We start from the raw sequence: 18397 nt of genomic DNA on the forward strand, positions 1-18397 counted from the left end.
GCAGAGGGACAGGGGGAGTTGGACAGAATAGTGGCAGGAAGGGTGAGATGAAAGGGGGTATTTAAGGCAAAATGAAAGGATTAAAGTAACATGCCTCACTTTGGGGCAGAATACGAAGCTCTGAACACAATACTGACATATTATCACCTGATAAAGTTTATTCTGTGAAAGTGTTGGCAAATATTTGCTTATTTGCACATTCAGCAGACGCAGAGCAACATTAGCGGTTTATTTTGAGTTTCAGATTATCTTAGGATTCAAAGTACAATATCCACTCTCCCTTTACTTCTTGTTTGCACCTCATTAAGTCCTGACCTAGGTTGTCAAAAGCATCAGTCAATACCACTTGTGCAGAAACAAAACAATACCAACATTTAATTAGTAATCTTATTTTGTGTGCCTTGCTCTTTTTGTCTTTTTGTCATCATATCAAAAACAGTATTGAATATCGTTTCTTAATACTAGTATTCAAGTTTAAAATTCTGGCGTTGTCACAACTCCAGTCTTGAGAAGAATATAGCTGGTTGTTTGTCTGTCTGCTGTTTGGTGCTGGGTGGGGAGAATACAGTGGGTATATTAGTGCTGTTTAGCTGAAAAATAACAGCTTATTAAAACAGCTAGAAACAATGTTAACGACAGTGGGCTGAAATGCTGAGCTACAGAGAACAGATTTAAACCTACATTCAGTGGGGTTTTTTTTGGCCGTTCTGAAGGCAGCGCAACAAGTTGTAACTTAAAGATCCCCACAACTCAAAAATGTGTTTTTCTTATGTTTATGTTGCCTAAAATTTCTGACCTTGACCATACTGACTACTGTCTGTGCAAAGTTTGTCACTCGAGAGGTGTTTTCACATTCCTCCACTGTCTGTGCACTTCCCTGAAATCTGAGAATCAAACATACCCATGCAAGGTAGATTTGGTACATAACAAAGTCAGTTGCTGTCTAATATGCTAAATGCAGGCGACTCTAAAATGTGTCAGGAGGGGGACTTTAAATACAACAATAATATATTATCACCATATGAAGCTGTAGCCATCATTCACAGTCATGTGTCTGTCCTCCTAACTAATATTTAATCCGGTATTCACTTTCTTTTTGGCTCTGTTTTGGTGTTTTTGAAATGTTTCAGTGCCTTTAGCTTAATAGAAGCTCCATTATGTTCACTAGCTAGTTGCTAACTTTGTTTGGGGTGGGGAAGGACGCACACAGTGGGTTTATCAGAGATATTTAGCTGAATGAAAGCAGCTACTAATCACGGCAGGAAATTAATAATAATAAAAATACATTTTAGTCATAAGCGCCTTTCAAGACACCCAAGGACACTTTACAATAGACAAGACAGTCAATACATAATAAAGAAAATGGCATAATAATAATAATAACAAAGAGTACATTCTTAGGAGGCTTGTCAGTTCAAGCCACACCTCATCATTTCATCCATTTAGGATTATTTTCACTGTTGATTAATCTGTTTTTCAATTAACTGATTAGTTGTTCGGTCTATAAAATGTCCAAAAATGGTGATAAATGTCAATCAGTGTTTCCCAAAGCCCAAGATGACGTCCTCTCTGACATCTTGTGTTGTCCACAACCCAAAGATATTCAGTTTACTGCCATAGAAGAGTAAAGAAACCAGCAGATATTCACATTTAAGAAGCTGAAATCACAGGGTTTTGATTTTTTTTCTTTTAAAAAAAACACTCAAAATTACTCAGATCAGTTAATCATTGGCAAATGGTGTGTAATTACTAGTTTAGTTAGTTTGATAATCAGTTAATCAGGTGATCGTTGCAGCTCTACAACCATTATTCATAAATATGATTAATGCAGCTTTTAATACACAAGCACAGTAGTGAAAAAGAGAATGGCATGATGGGACAGCATGACACAGACAAGGAGAGACTGAGGAGGGGGTATGAGCATTACTCAGCAGATTGCAGAGGTTGATTTAATGGTGGAATGACATTTTCCCACACACACACGCGCACCCCACCGCCGCCACCGGCTGCCTGCAGGAGTCACCCTCAGCTGGAATTACTTGGCCACCCTAATCAATAGCCCTGACGTCTCGGTTGCCTTTTTCTCCATCACCATGATATACTATGTGCGTGTGTATGTGTAACCAGTGTGTGTGTACACAGGGAGGGAAATCAAGTAGCGCCAGTTGAAGCAGCTGCTCCAGCCTGCGGTGCTAACATGGCACGCTGCCCACCTCCGGCTCGCCATAGCTGCTCTCTGTGTGTGTGTGCACATGATAGGTGATAGCAGGTTGTGTGTCTGTGTGTGTGTGTGTGTGTAGATGGATAAATAAAGACAGTCCAGAGAGTCCTTTCGCCTTGTTCCCCTGACTCTCCCCCCTCAGCCCCCGCCTCCCTCTGAGGGGCTAACCCCTCTGAAGGTCACCGCTCTGCCATAGGACACCACTCCAAATGCCACTGGTCACTGGTGTTTGAATCCACAACACAGACGTCAATGCTGCACTTGTTTGCTCAACAATAAAACGTGAAGGTTTAAGGCTCTGTTTATGTCTGCCTTCAATCCAACTGTGTGTTTTTCACTTAAACAAATTCTGTGTAAGCTATACTTTGCTGCATCGCCCATGGATATATTCATCAATATATGTATGAATATCTTCTCCTCTCCTGTAATATTCATGTTGACAAGATACAAGTACATCTCCAATCATTCTCTTCTCTTCTCTTCTCTTCTCTTCTCTTCTCTTCTCTTCTCTTCTCTTCTCTTCTCTTCTCTTCTCTTCTCTTCTCTAATTTGTCATTAATGCTTTTATCCTCCGTTTTATTTCCAGATTTTCTCGTCTGCGGAGCCTCAACCTCTCCAACAACCACCTCGGTCAGTTCCCTCTGGCCATCTGCGACATCCCCACGCTGACGGAGGTCAACCTCAGCTGTAACTACCTGGTCTCTGTCCCCTGCACCGTGGGAGCCATGACCAAGTAAGTGAGGGTACAGACTGGATGTTAAAGGGATAGTTTGGATCAGTTTAATGTAGGGTTGTATGAGGTGCTTATCAACAGTCAGTGTATTACCTGAACTTTATTGCAGTTTGGAGAAACAGAAAGGGGCACCTGCATGGAGGGTAAACAATGAACTGCTGTGGACAAGGTCGGTAACAGAAGGTATTTTAAACCCTTGAGGCTGTCTGGCGGCAAAGTAAAACGGTGAAAATGTTCTAAATATAGCGTACACTTAAAATGATATTGATTTTTTTTTTTCTTTTTTTAGATGGACCTATTTTTTAGTGGCTAAAATACCTTTGTTGCTGACCTTGTCCACAGCAGTGCATTATGTGCTTCTGTTTACCATTTATGTTGCAAGATCTAAAACTTGACTTAACTCACAGACTGAATAAACTCAGACACATTGTAGCCCTACTTTAAACACACTTTAGTTGTTCTTCCTTTGTTAGTTATTCCTCTATAGATTCTGTCTTTGCTGTTTACATTACCCCTCCCTGCTCTTGGCTCGTGATGTTGGTAATCATCCAACTTTTTCACTTATTGTACCGGATCTTTACTGCTGAGCTGGGGCCAATGCCTGCTCACACTGACGCCGTCTCCGGGCTGGGAAACCAGTGAACCTTTTCACAAACTGACTGCATCTTCGCTGGTTTGAGTGTCAAAAGTTTACATAGTCAAATGCGGGAGTTACTTAGCAACAAGCACGTGTCATAACAACCGCCACAGTGTACTTTGCTAGTTTCAACATGTGAGCAAACAACAATAACACAACTTGCACGTATCATCTGTGGTGCTTGCCTGTGACATTGTCCCTCGTCTGTTTCGGTCTATGAAAATCAATTAACTATAGTTTTTTTGTTATTACTCTCAATAATGATGTTTTAAGGTCTAATTTCCCTTACCTTGACAAAAGGGAACACATAAATTAAGAACGGTCATCTAGTTGCTGGGTTAATACTGACATATGTGCTTTGAACTCATCTGAAACTTATTGTGAAATGTTATTTTCTGATGTGGATAATTCAGTTTTGACTCTCTACTTTTGTACTGTGGTGCACTCTTTAGTTTTTCTTTGCAAGCTTGACAGTTTATCTTGCTTTTTTCTTGAGACTCAGAATCGGGGTATATTGCAAAGTAGGTTGTCACAGACAACAAATATTGTACAAGAAAAGTATAAATTAAGATCAAAGTCAAGAAGTATAAAAATAAAAATAGAAGATTGACGGTACAGTACAGTACAGTTTGTGCAAAATATTGTTCAGGAGTTACTTAGTTTGTGATGTTGTTACTCATTCTCCAAAAGAGTTTTTACTTCTAAGCCAACATTTTCAAGAGTATGGAACAAATCTGATTTTGCTGGCAGGAAACCAGTCTGTTTTTTTCTCATGGGAATTGGAATGATCCATATTAAGAGTTTTGGTTGAACTCCAGTATGAATCCCCTTTGCCTGTGGAAAAGCCCTTTTACTCCTTTTTAAAGGAGTGTCAGCAAAATGTAAAAATATGTTAAATGAAATGAAATTAGGATGTTAAACTTGATAATTTATGCATTATTCTATCTACTTTATTCCACCATGACAATACAAAGATTAATGGAGTCATTTAGTAGCTGGGTCAGTACTGATGTATGCACTATAAATGATTCTAAACTTAATATACAGGTATGTGGATTGAAAGCGGGCTAGATGAGAAGTTAATCTGCAGGAATGATCTGGTATGCCTGTAAATTCCTCAAGTGGCCAGCAGGGCCTTTATGCTGCTACTGCCATCTGCTGGAAGTAGAACAGACTGATTATGAAGGCTGAAAGTGTTGAACAAGTCCTAGTTGGCACGGCGTCATTGATCCTGAGCAACGCTACCTGTGCAAATAAAGAAACTCTTTGATACTGTGCCATCCCGCCTTCATGAACGAGGTCAATTGTCTAATCTCGTGTTCCTCTTTCAGTTTGCAAACGTTCCTGTTGGACGGCAACAGTCTGGAAGAGCTGCCCAATGAGCTGGGTTCCCTCCAGAGGCTGAGCTACGTCGGCCTTTCCTTCAACCAGTTCAACCACGTGCCCCAAGTGCTGGAGCAGCTGGCCTCAATGGAGAAGCTGTGCATGGCCGGAAACAACCTGGAAACACTCACGCTGCAGAATTTCAGGTTGCTCCGCGTCAAACACATCGATCTAAGGTACAACAATGTTTGACTGACTGATCGATTTCTTTTATTTGCATGTCATGCACATAAAGTGTTGCAGCTTTATGGAATTACAAGACACCAAAAGTACAGTTGAAGTTGAAAAACCAAGGCTGTTATAGTTAACTAAAACTAAAAACTGGCACTAGAAAAAAAATAAAAACTAGACTTAAGAGAAAAAAGTGAAAACTAGCTGCAATCATGTTGTGTACTTACAAAACTGACTAAAATAAAACAGAAATATACAGGTAATGTCTTTAGTTTTAGTCTTATTCAGTTCATCAGCAAGCATGAGGAGGTATTGGTGGTTTATTGAGACTGGGATATCAACATGACTGTGAGTCAGTGCTTAACCACCACTACACTTAAAACCGAAACAAATAAAAACTCAACTAAAAACCAAACATTTTTAAACAATAAAAACTAAACCCACACTGGAAACTAACTGAACTGATAACAAAAAATAAAAAACAAATAAAAACTAATGAAAAATCAATGCTATCATAACTCTGGTTCAAACATTTCATTACATTTCCTTTCATTACAAAATTACAGGTTATCTTATAGCTCAGTCTTAAAATATTATGCCTTCTCTCCCAAACCTGGCAAATAGTTCCCTTCCTAAAACATAACTCAAGGTTTTCATAATGATCCAAGAAGAGGGAAATAATATAAACAGAGGATATTTTAGTAAAAAGTAGATCCCTTATATTAGGAAGTGATATGTCGATATTTTCCAGCTCATTTTGGCCGATACCAATATATACACATATTTTTTCAACCCAAGTACAGAGAACATCAGGTCTCTGGTGAATTAACATATAATTGTGCCCACTCTTATTGTGAAGGCCCGCTGGCAGATGCAGACATAAAATACAATGCTTTTCAAAAGAAAATGTCGCTCTTCAAAATGATATACAATGCTTTTCAAAATGAAATGCAATCATTTTCAAAATAAAATAGAATGCTTTTCAAAATGAAACACAGCAACGAGGCAATACTTTTCACTGAAACTGCCAGCCTCTGGGGTGAATTCTGATGTTCCTGAGAATGACTGTGCACATAGGGATCTTCGTCTTTTCTTTAAATTATACTTCACACATTTATGAGACAGCAAGTTTTGGGTTTAGGGTTAGGGTTAATTTTGGGTTATACCATACATCAAGAGATCATTTTTCTCTATACATGAGAAACATTTTGCTCCTCATGTCCTGAATATCACAAAATATCCTGCTGTTTCTTTATCGATCACTGATTAATAACATACATACAGGAATTCGTAGAGGACATACAGAAGCATACTATACAGATTAGACTTCAAATCAAAAAAGATCACATGAAAAAATAATAAAAAATAAGCAAAGAGAAGAAATTAAAACACAAACAGAAAGGAGCAAGAACTTCAAAAATATAGAGGCATAAGTCTAAAGAAGAAACATTCCAACAAATCTTACTTGCTACTTTTCTACTTAACAAATCTCATTTCAAATGCATGTTTGATTATATGTGATTGAAGTTTGACATCTTTGTTAAGAACAAGCCTCACTTTAAGTCCTTAGTCATGCCTATCCAGTACAATGTACTCTCCGACATGTGTTATTGCACTAATGATAGAAACAAAAACACTGAGCGGAGGCCAACACACGAGCAGACAGTCAGACGGCACGATATCAGGAAATCATTTGCCTGTAGTGGCTCCGTCGGGCGTTTTCCCACTGTTTGCCGAAGCACAGAGCCGGAGTGACTTGCACTATTTCTCCAGTTAATACTTCACTCCTTCTGACTCTGCTTAGACACGGTCGGTAAATGCGTTCTCCGGCGTTCTCACCTGTTTGGGCAAAGATCACTCTGATGAGGATGTGTTTGTATTCTTTTGTCAGAGCTGCTCGTTTATATCCAGAAAATGTGTCCAGTCGATTGCTGAAATGATTAGTCAACTAATCAGGGAATTTAGGGTCGTAAATAAGAATAATAATCATTTGGTCTCTAAAATGTCAAAAAAAAAAGTAGCTGAAAATGCTTGACACCATAACAAAAACAGTTATTTTTTACATTTGAGAGATTTAAACTAGCAATTTAAAAAAAAAAAATTCCCCACAACTATGACGTGCAATGATTTATTTATTGTCAAAATCAGTGCTTTAATTTTCTGTCAGATGACGAATGGATTCATCGACTCAGGATTAATTGATCAAAATAATTACTCAACAGCGATGATGAATTTCTTAAGTCAATTTTCACCTCAACATGCCAAAATAAGCTATAATATTTAGAGTAAACCAACATAAATTAACTGAAAATATTATTGACAGATTCATGAAAAAGGAAAATTATCAATCACTATCATTTATTTTCTTTCTTATATGTGTGCTTATATTTACACTTAAGTTTTACCCTACCTTAGATTACTTACTGACTACATTCAATGTTATATTTGTTTCCCTTTTTTGTGAAAATAATGTGTTATGTGGATGGGAGGGTGAGTTTTTATGAATGTTTGTTCCGCTGATTCAGAATGAACAAAAAGCCAATCAATTACGATAATCAATCACTAGTTGATGCCCCAATCAAGTCTGGTTTCATTAGTAAGGAGAAACAGTATATGAAGAGCTAGAATGTTCAATATTAAATAAATTGGACATTATGAAACAGATAATCTTAGTAAAACATTTAGACAAAATATGCTACAATGAAATTTTTAATTGATCCATTTTTTGAGCTCAGCTCAATATTATGACATATAATTGCATCCTGATTCTTTTCACAGTAACAGAGTTTATGGCACATCGGTTCAGTTTCAGTAATTTTTATTTCAAAATGTCCCTTTTCGAAAGTCTGTTTTTAATTCACAGCAGCTTTTGATATTTTTAAAGTTTCTTTCAGTTACTTAATAATGTCTCTTTTCATCACAGAGTCTCTGCCTGTCAATCAGTTTTATAAACGGTTTTATGATTGGCCGTTGATTTAGCTTGAACTTAGAAATACAGATTGTCTTTATTTATTGAGCACTCTTCAAAATCCATGTTATGAAGTGCCTCACAAAGGCAGAAAGTTAAAAAAAGAGAGGGCGTAAAATCATCAGGTCTTAAAAGAAAACTAAAGGAAATTAAAAAAAAGAAATAAAGGCAGTTCAGAAACAGTTTAAAACTCAGTTAAAATCAGGAATGGTGATATTAATCTCTATTATGTCTTATCAGTTTTTGCCATAGATCGTTTCTAATAATTGAATGTTTGAGTACTGTAAGATATCACCAGTAGGTGACAGAATACTAAGAAGTTAAATTAAATTGACCACTCATTTTATAAATGAAAAACCACTTCCATCAATGTTGAGCACAGAACAGAAGCCATCAGCCATCACCTGAGGCATGTTCCCTGCTGTACGAGGAAGGCTGCAGCCTGCGCAGCTCAACCGGATCCAATCGGAGCTGAACCTTTGACCTCCTTCCTGCTCCCTCTGTCAGGTTGAATAAGATCTCCAGCATTGTGCCAGATGAGCCGGACCTGCTGAGGCACGTGACGCAGCTGGACGTGAGGGATAACAGGCTGACCGACCTGGACGCCTCGGTCTTCCCCAGGCTGGAGGTGCTGCACTGTGAGAGGAACCGCATCGTCAGCCTCAAGACCAAGGGCTGCTTGCTCAAAGGCATCTACGCGTCCAACAACGGTAGGTTTCATCGCACGGGACTTCATGTTTTCTGCGAGGGCAGTCATGTGCCCCTCTTACATCACCGCCTCGCTGCTTTCCTGAAACTGAAATCACTGAGCCTGTGATATACAGTACATCTTAATACCTCCTTTCTTTTCCTGTATAACTTCATTTCCTCCCATGCATTCATTTTTCTCATCAGCGCTGCAGTCTCATTGTCCCTCTCCATCATCCCTCTCTAACTTGTCATCACACCCACTCCCGCCTCCTCCCGAACGCTCCCCTCCATTTCCCATCTACCTGCCTCTGTAATAGAGCGCGTCTGTCCTTGCTGTAGGTTAATGTGTTTGCATTTCTCCCCACAGAGCTACGACAACTGGATGTCACTCCTGTGCCCTCCAATCTTAGTTACATGGACATCTCGAGGTGAGACAAACGCCACACAGTACAAACACACAAAGGAATGCAGTTATAATTGGAAAAAGAAAATACAGTTCATTTATAGTACATCCTTTCTGCCCTAGAAAGAGGAAAATTAACTTCTAAATATCTTGCTCACTGCACAGCTAATCATGCATGGGTCTTAGAAACTGTGGTCAGCTCTTGATGACTTGATGTTAAAGGGTGTTTTTTAACCGTGTCAGCCCTGACCCTTCACCTTTTCATTGTTAAGTGAAAGATAGCCTAATGTACTAAGCTTCTTTGCAGTCTATTAAAAAAGGGATACAATAGAGTACTTGACTTTAATGTTAAGTGATGAATTTATATATTTATTTTTGAAAATGTCATTTTAAAACTTGGGAGTTAACCCAGAAATCATAAATACATAATTTTCCTCTCACCTGCAGTGCTAATTATCCATCTAGATAAATGAAAATTGTGGTTTGAGTTGCTGAATTTTGGAGATATTAGCCTCAGAGACGTCTGCCTTTTCTCAAATATAATGAAACTAGTTGGTACCAATTTCTGGTGCTTAAAGTGCTAAAGACAAATTTTCCCTTTTTAAGGTTTTGTATGGGTGCTGGAGGTCCTTGAAAACGCTTGAATTGTAATAACTGTAATAACATATTGTTTAAAAATTGTCCAACTTAATCTGTCTTCTGTAGTAATGGGCAGTAGCATAATAACATCTCATTTAATTTGATGAAGAACTGAAATAGTCATTTTGACATGCTGCGAGGTGTGGGGGAAAAGCTGGGGGGAAAATTCTTGAAAAGTACCCCGCTCTTTCCAGAAATCATGACCCACTAACTCAAGATAATTCACAGACCTTGTGAGCAGTTTCACATAGGACCTATTTTGTTTTTACCAAACTACACCTGCTAACAATATCATTGGCAGATGGAAGTGTGCTACTAATAGACGAGAGGCTCAAGCTTGTGACAGTGTGGGGTGTAGCATTAATGGCATCTGAGTTGTAACTTTAGCACCCCTGAGCTTGTATTAACTTCAGTCTCACTTGTGTTTTTGGTGTTATCAAGCTGTAAGAACCACAAAAGGAAACCAGCAAGGAACTTGTTGAAACTTACAAAAAACCTTGGTGTGGAAACTTTGGTGTCTTGCCAAGAAAGTAGTTCCTTGGTGAAACTACTCATACGGTCTGTCTTAGTAATCGGGTCATGATTTTTGCAAAGAGAAATTGCATTGCTGTTGAGTTTTTCAAATTATTTTTTTGGCACTTTAAGCACCACGGGCTGAGTGACATTTAGTTCTGTTATATTCGAGAGTTCCCCCAAACTTGCCAGCTCACACCAAAACAATCTACATGGAAGAATTGTTCTACAGGTAGGAGGGAAAATATACTTTTTGACCCTGGGTGAACTGTCCCTTGAGGCCTTGAAGTTTATTGCCTTTTTGTCTAAAACACAACACAGCTGAGACTTCAGTTATCTGATAAAGTGAATCAGAAAAAAAAAATTCAAATTCAAACACATGCAGCATTTTGGTACATTATACTTCATGTTAGGTACCTCGCTTTACAGACTGCCCATCATTTATCATCATCATCACACCTCTACCCCTGTAGGAATCATATGGAGTCCCTGCCAGACTGGCTGTGTGAAGCAAAGAAACTGGAAGTTTTGGACGTGAGCCACAACCTCATCACTGAGCTCCCGGCGCGGTGAGTCTCCCCCTCTCAGCAAATGTGTCCTGTAAGCCTGTAAATGGAGTACAGTGCTGCATTATTTCTCGCTGCCCTTTTGCCGGCCAGTCATCTATCCCCCATGGAGCCTCATAAATCACACAGATAGCCTGTAACCTCCGCAGCCTCCGTCCATTCTCTTCCACTTTATATAGCCTTTTAGAAGGTCAGCTCAGATGCTGCTGCCTGCTTCCTCTCGTCTACTCTGTCTTGCATCAACCGTCCACCCTCTGCCTTCTGCTTCTCTCTTTTCGTTTTTTCCTCTCTTCCCCGGGTCCCCTCGTTTTCTTCAGATTTATTTTTTACCCAATAATTGTCAGGATGATGAATTCCAGCTGCAGGCGCCACTAGAGGCGCTGCTATTTTCTGTTTTCACATCATCCTCATCCTCGCCCCCATCCTCCTCTCCTGCACTATCCTCATTTCCATCCTCCTTCATTTACAGTCTATCCATCTATATATACATCTATACATCTATCTATGTATCTTTATATCTATACAGCTATACATTTATATATGTACCTGTACAAACTACATCTTTACGTCTATCTGTCTGCATATCTATACATCTTTTTATTTATACATTTATGTATACATATCTATCTATTGACACATTTATACATCTGTCTATACAATTAGAAGTTTATCTGTCTATACATCTAAACATTTCTGTCTATACATCTATATTGTCTGTCTGATACACTTATCTATGCATCTATCCATCTATCTAAACATCGTCTATCTATCTACACATCTTTGCATCTGTCGATACATCTATACACCACTGTATGTTTCTCCTTAATCTTCTTGCTCTGACCCATCCATCTGTACGTTCTTCGTGCCGCAGGTTGTTCTGCAGCAACAGTCTGAGGAAGCTGAGTGCAGGACATAACCAGTTGCAGAGGCTGCCTGACAGAGTGGAGCGCCCTCTGCTGGAGGTTTTGGACATACAGCACAATCAACTGGTGGAGCTGCCCTGCAACCTGTTCCTGAAATCTGACAGGTAGCATTAATCATCAGCTGGAAGTGATTTGTTTTCTATCAGATAATGCGTCCGACATCTGACAGGAAGATTGAGCGTGAGGAGAAATGCAGGTATATGAAGATGAAGGACAGAAATTATGAATAGGATTTTAATCGAGGACAAGATATCCAAGGGCAAAGATGACGGGCAAATACGAGAAAGGGGGTTTTAATGGGGGTCATATAAGCACAAATTCTTGTTGAAGTTAAATTAAAGTGACTTATTCACTATTTTAATAGTACTATTACTAATACTATTTTACTTTCAGCTTACGATGTGTAAATGCATCGGCCAATAAGCTGGAGCACCTGCCACCATCCAGCCTATCGGAGGAGAGCCACAGCATCCTGCAGGAACTCTACCTGACCAATAACCGGCTGACAGACAAGTGTGTGCCCATGCTAACGGGCCACACACACCTTCGTGTTTTGCACATGGCCTACAACCATCTCCAGACTTTCCCAGCCAGGTAAAGAAAATTTCTCAACTCACTCACCTGTATTTTACATTTGGCTGGAACTAACGACTATTTTCATGATCATTCCATCATTATGTATTAATCTGATAGAAGGTACTTGATTTCTGAGGTTGATACTGATATTTATATTTCAGATTTAAAACAATACCGGGTTCCTTTGCAGTATGATAAAGTATGAAATGTGATTTTAGTAATTTCCAGGTCTGGAAAAAAGTTTGGAAAAAAGAAAAAAAAGAGAAAGATATCTATGTTTCCACACTATTGCCCCTATTCTGTTTTCTAAAACATAAAAAAAATCACTGTGCACTGTGTGAAAGAGTCATTGGAGCTTCCTCTGTACTTGTGCGTCACAGCCTTGACGTCGCACAGTGTCTTAAAACTGTACCGAATCTGGACGTCTGCTGCCCACTTATTTTGATAGCAGCAATATCTTTGAATTGCATATAGACATAGCGTCACAAATATTTGAAATTTTAAGCTTGTCTGAACATTTATGACTTATGCTGAATGTAGTTATCAGAAAAGTAAATGGACTGTTTTCTCTGTTTAAAGAAAACCATTCCTTTATGGCTGCCTTCACGTTGTTTCCATGGACACTGTCACTAAACAAGGCTGCACAGACACCATGAAATTAAATAATGAAACTTTTTTCAACTAATTTTTGGTTGTTATTTATAAAATATGCAAAAAAATATGAGAGCAGCCATGATATTATGTATTCAGTATGTTAAGGGAAAATAATATGAACACTGGTAGCTTTGGTTAGTTTACTTCCTCTTGGGGCAGACATGTTTGACAACAGAGCATTGTCCAACTTTCTGCTTTAGGAATGTGATTGACCACAGTGGGTAAATGCATGTTTTCTAAGGGCTGGCTGGACAATCCCAAATATAAAGCCTGGCTGGCACGTGAGAAAAGAAAGCAAGATGCAAACTTTGTGTAAAATCATTTGAGCTCCAGCAGGGGAACCCTACAGTACATAGTCTAGGTAATTATTTGGCAAAATAACATCGTGTATAGTCAGAATGTAACATTAAAACATTAAAACTTAATTATAAAACTATGTTTTTATATGATAAACATCTAGATATCTGAAGTCTGGAAATGTATTAAACTTGGAGCCCTTGATAACAATATATTAGGAGATATTCACACTTTTTACACAACATAAACAACCACTTTTAATAACAATCCCTTAAATTAGATTTTCTAGAATTATGACCAGGATCTGCATTGGATATTTTACAGTTGAGATGTAATAGTGGCATTGTTTCTGAATTAACTCATCTTTTGCAGAGTATAAGTCTTCAAGTTTTCTTAAGAGATTCAATTTATACAGATTCAATTTACACAGATATAAAGAGAAACCTGGACATTTGGATGCTCGAGCCATAGAATGACAATTTTCCTTGATAAATAAATTGTTGTTAATTAATTAATAATCATTTTACATGCTCAACCCACCTTGCCTTTCTGCTCATTCTTCAGTAAAATGGCCAAGTTGGAGGAGTTGGAGGAGGTGGACCTGAGCGGAAACATGCTGAAGACTGTGCCCACCACCATCATGAATTGCCGGCGAATGCACACACTCATCGCCCACTCCAACTCCATCGAGGTCTTCCCCGAGGTCATGCAGCTGATGGAGATGAAAGTAAGACAGTAGTAACAGCACATCTCTCTGCGTCTTTATGTATGTACAGTATTATGTATGTATGAGCCTCCGGGCTCGTACTGTGTGTGCGTGTTTGTGAAGATTCACATCATTTCCTCTGCTGCCAGTGCGTGGACCTGAGCTGTAACGAGCTGAGTGAGATCACTCTACCAGAGAATCTCCCTCCCAAGCTTCAGGAGCTGGACCTGACTGGAAACCCTCGTCTCAACCTGGACCACAAGACCCTTGAGCAACTAAAGTATGTCACTGTTTCCCTCTAGCTCTTTTTACTTTTGATTTCAGTGCTGATTTGAGCATGTAAATGTAGTAAATATTCTGAATAGATTGCTCTCACGTATCTTTATTCCTCTACATGATACAGTGAATTTAATCTGTTTCGTGTTTTGTTGTTTTTCAGTAATATTCGCTGCTTCCGTATTGATCCGCCTCCAACCTTTTCGTCAAATGAGACATCTGGTGGGCCTGCTGTGTGGAGTCATGGTTACACAGAGGCCTCGGGCGTCAAGAACAAGTGAGTTCAATTCAGTCAATGATGAAAAACACAACCACACACTCACCACCACGCTCGTCCAGTGAAGCCTCACTAATCCAAACCTCTCGAGAATGTGAATTGTTGAAGCCAGATGACTCAAATGAAGGAAATATTGAAGCAGTGCTTATTGAAAACATGAATCATCTATGGTCACATGCCAGAACATCTCTGTAAAGGCGAAACTGCCAATTCAACGATTTCAATGAGCATGCGAAAGAAGAGATTTTAGCAATTCCTGATATTGTTTCCACATTTCCGTATATGCGATGTCTGCTTTGATGATGGAGGTTCGTACAGTCCAACCAATCATAGAAGGCATTGTCTCCATGGTTATTAGAGTGTGGAGTAGTATGATCAATATGTGAGCAGAGGAGTTTTTATGTCTTTGAAGCCCTCATTGTTTCCTCGCTGAGCGCATTCCTCAATGCCGTTATGGCTTTCTTTTGTCTCCTTTGCAGACTGTGTGTCGCAGCTCTCTCAGTAAACAGTTTCTGTGGGAGTCGTGAGGCTCTGTACGGTGTGTTTGATGGGGACAGGAATGTCGAGGTGCCCTACCTTTTGCAGTGCACAATGAACGATGTGTTGGCTGAAGAACTGCACAAGACCAAGAGCGAGGAAGATTACATGACCAACACCTTCCTCGTCATGCAAAGGTACACGACAGGTTCATTATAATCAGCCGTCCTCTTTTGTTACAAATCATCTGTAATATGTTTCAAATTTTGGGAGCACTTTATACTAAGGTGCTTGTAATAATCAGTAGATAATAAGACCCTTACAATATTAACCTTATTAACTTTAATATGTGTTATAAGACTGTGTTAATTATAGTATTGTAAACATGTTTAGTGCTCAATAAATATATATTAATCTTAATAAGCTCTTACTTTACATTCATTACCTCATTAAAAGCTCAGTTAACTGCTAATAAACACCTAATAAAGTATGTACAAATCTAAATAAAACACCAAGAGCTTAGTAAAGGTTTGACAAAGATATTATAGTTTAGTTAAGTTGCTATTATGAAGAAATTTGGGAAACTCATAAGGCTTTTATTAACAGTCTTAAGGAGTCTATAAATGCATTGTGTCTATTGCATTTTTTATTCTCTAGCACAAACTACAAGTTGATGGAGAATTTTTTAAATAGTCACTCTGCCCCCCTCTTGTTTTGCCACCACAGAAAACTGGGAACTGCAGGGCAGAAATTGGGAGGCTCAGCAGCTCTGTGTCACATTCGCCATGACCCCACCGACCCTGGCGGCTGCTTCACTCTCACAGCAGCTAACGTGGGCAAGTGCCAGGCCATCCTGTGCCGTGATGGAAAGCCGCTGTCGCTGTCACTGCTGCACAATGTAGGGCTGGAGGAAGAATACCGCCGGATTAGGCAGCACAGGGCGATCATCACTGAGGTAGAGATCTTATTGAAAGGTTGATTGAAATCAATTAGGAGTACATTTATGTAAATGTATTTCAATATTTGCACTGAACTGATGCTTATACTCTTTTTTTCACAGGACAACAAGGTCAATGGCGTGACAGATTCCACACGAATCATGGGCTACTCCTTCCTCTATCCGTCTGTCATCCCTTGTCCCTACGTGCACACAGTCACTCTGACCCCCCAGGATGAATTCTTTATTCTGGGTAGCCGGGGCTTGTGGGACACTGTGTCTCCCACTGAGGCCGTGGAGGCTGTTCGAAATGTCCCTGATGGCCTGGCTGCTGCTAAGAAGCTGTGCACGCTGGCACAGGGCTACGGCTGCACGGACAGCCTCAGCGCTGTCGTGGTCCAGCTGAGCGTGAGTGAAGACTGCTGCTCCTGCTGCTGTTCTGAGCCTCCCCAGCCTCCTCCCAGCCCCGGCTTGGGCCCCTACCCCCCGTCGTCCTCTGCCATCAAGGAACGGCCCTCGGACGGCTCCCTGCCTGTGCCGCCTTCCTCCTGCAGTGAAATCAGCAGCGAGATCAGTACCAGCGAGATGAGCAGCGAGGTTGGCTCCACAGCCTCGTCTGATGAGCCCCCACAGAGCTCCTTGGTGCTGCTGCACGAGCAGCCCCACCATCCTCACCTGCACCTGCACCATCAGGCCCATACGCTGTCTCTACAGCACCAGCAGGCCCACACAACCACCCAGCCCTGCCAGTACCTGTTCCCAGGTTCAGAGCTGCCCTCCGCCCGCAGCTGCTGTGCCCTTCACCCTGCCTGCTTAGCAGGCTCCTTCCAGAGGCAGCTGTCCAGCGCCACGTTCTCTAGCGCCCTGTCCGACAACGGGCTGGACAGCGAGGACGAGGAGCCCATCGCTGGTGTCTTCTCTAACGGGAGCCGTGTGGAAGTAGAGGCGGATGTCCACTGCCTCAGAGCAGAGTCCTCATCTTCTTCATCACCCCAACCATCGCTTCCCACATCCTCCAGCCAGGAACGTGCCCTGCTGACGCTTCCTCCACCTCCTCCGCCGCCATGCACCCCAGAGCCTCTGGAGGACGGGGTCGAGATGAGCCTGGGCGAGGCCGAGAACGGGCTGGAAAGAGACGAGTCATGGCAGGGGGTTGGAGCAGGAGGCGGGGATGGAGGAAAGTTGGCAGGCAAGAGGAGGATTAATGGGTCGGTTGCACGCCAGGAGAAGAGTCACAACCTCATCGAAGTGGCTGCCGACGCTCCCTCGAAGAAATCTGGGGGTTACTTCACGGCTCCAGCCCAGCCTGACCCAGACGACCAGTTCATCATCCCGCCTGAGTTGGAGGAGGAGGTGAAGGAAATCATGAAGCAGCATCAGCAGAAGCAGCAGAAGCCGCCTGGGAGCGATCAGCCCACAGACTACTATGACACCCCTCTCTGAACAACTACAGCCTCATTTCCCTCCCAGCTGCAGCATGCACATCCATCTTCTCTGCATATGGACACAAACAAATGGGCTGTAAAATGCACATGAAAAAGTTCTATCATGCTTTTTCTACACAGCCTCATCATTGAAGAACCATGCACTGTAACCCGCTCCACTCGTTTTTACCCAAGAATGAAACAAGCAAATGAGCCCTTTAATGATACTCAACCCTCTTGAATAGCCTGTGGACGCCTGAGCTCCTGGTGTCCACAGTCGTGCCCTTCTCACAGACTGTGGAACGTTGTTTTTACATTAGACAACCAGCCGAGTATGTAATCAACACTAGTCTCTTTGCAATAGCATTAGCTCGCCACAACACTTGTTAATATGGATAACAAATTCCATGGTTTGTTTGTTTGTTTGTTTTGTAAGAACTTACCATATCTTTTAATGTGAAAGCAGTGAAGTTGCTGAAAGAAACTTTTTAAAAAACAGACACATAATCTTTTTATTATCAGTGAACTATGTCGAATGGTACACCAGTAATACCACACTTAACTGTTGTAGATAGGGCACTTAAAATACTGTATTTCTTCAGTAAAATCATGGCTCTTGGCCTGTAAAATGGCATAGAAATTTTTTGTAGAAATTTTAAATACTAACTCCTAGGAGTTGCATACTCTTTATGGTGACTCAGTCACTTTTACTAATCTTCTCTGAGAGAAATGGTGATTTTTTTTCCAATGATTGTAAATAAGAGAAATGTTGTATACTGATGCTTTTTAAAAGGAACTGCGTACCTGTATGTCGGTGAAGGTTCTAGTGGCGGGGAGGACGTGAGGTTCAAAAAGAGTTTGCTGTTATGGAGGTGTCACCCTTCCCATCCCCTTCCCCTCCTTATCTTACACTGTAGACCCACACA

The 18397-nt window shown here is 40.6% G+C and overlaps 1 protein-coding gene across 1 annotated transcript in view; it reads left to right on the forward strand.

Annotated features, from left to right (window-relative positions):
• The window catches only part of phlpp1 (PH domain and leucine rich repeat protein phosphatase 1), a 65615-nt gene extending 47352 nt beyond the window's left edge, over window positions 1-18263 (forward strand). The window contains exons 5-17 of the mRNA XM_084733170.1: window positions 2808-2954; window positions 4923-5150; window positions 8621-8823; window positions 9171-9231; window positions 10832-10927; window positions 11796-11951; window positions 12241-12441; window positions 13939-14101; window positions 14230-14360; window positions 14520-14633; window positions 15113-15307; window positions 15837-16065; window positions 16171-18263. Coding sequence (XP_084589296.1) covers window positions 2808-2954; window positions 4923-5150; window positions 8621-8823; window positions 9171-9231; window positions 10832-10927; window positions 11796-11951; window positions 12241-12441; window positions 13939-14101; window positions 14230-14360; window positions 14520-14633; window positions 15113-15307; window positions 15837-16065; window positions 16171-17490 — 3244 coding nt within the window. The 3' untranslated portion in view covers window positions 17491-18263. The remainder of the gene's footprint in view (window positions 1-2807; window positions 2955-4922; window positions 5151-8620; window positions 8824-9170; window positions 9232-10831; window positions 10928-11795; window positions 11952-12240; window positions 12442-13938; window positions 14102-14229; window positions 14361-14519; window positions 14634-15112; window positions 15308-15836; window positions 16066-16170) is intronic.
• The last annotated feature ends 134 nt before the right edge of the window (window positions 18264-18397 follow it).

Source organism: Lutjanus erythropterus, chromosome 12, assembly GCF_056507025.1.
Source record: "Lutjanus erythropterus isolate fLutEry1 chromosome 12, fLutEry1.hap2, whole genome shotgun sequence".
In the NCBI taxonomy this organism is placed as follows: domain Eukaryota; kingdom Metazoa; phylum Chordata; class Actinopteri; order Lutjaniformes; family Lutjanidae; genus Lutjanus; species Lutjanus erythropterus.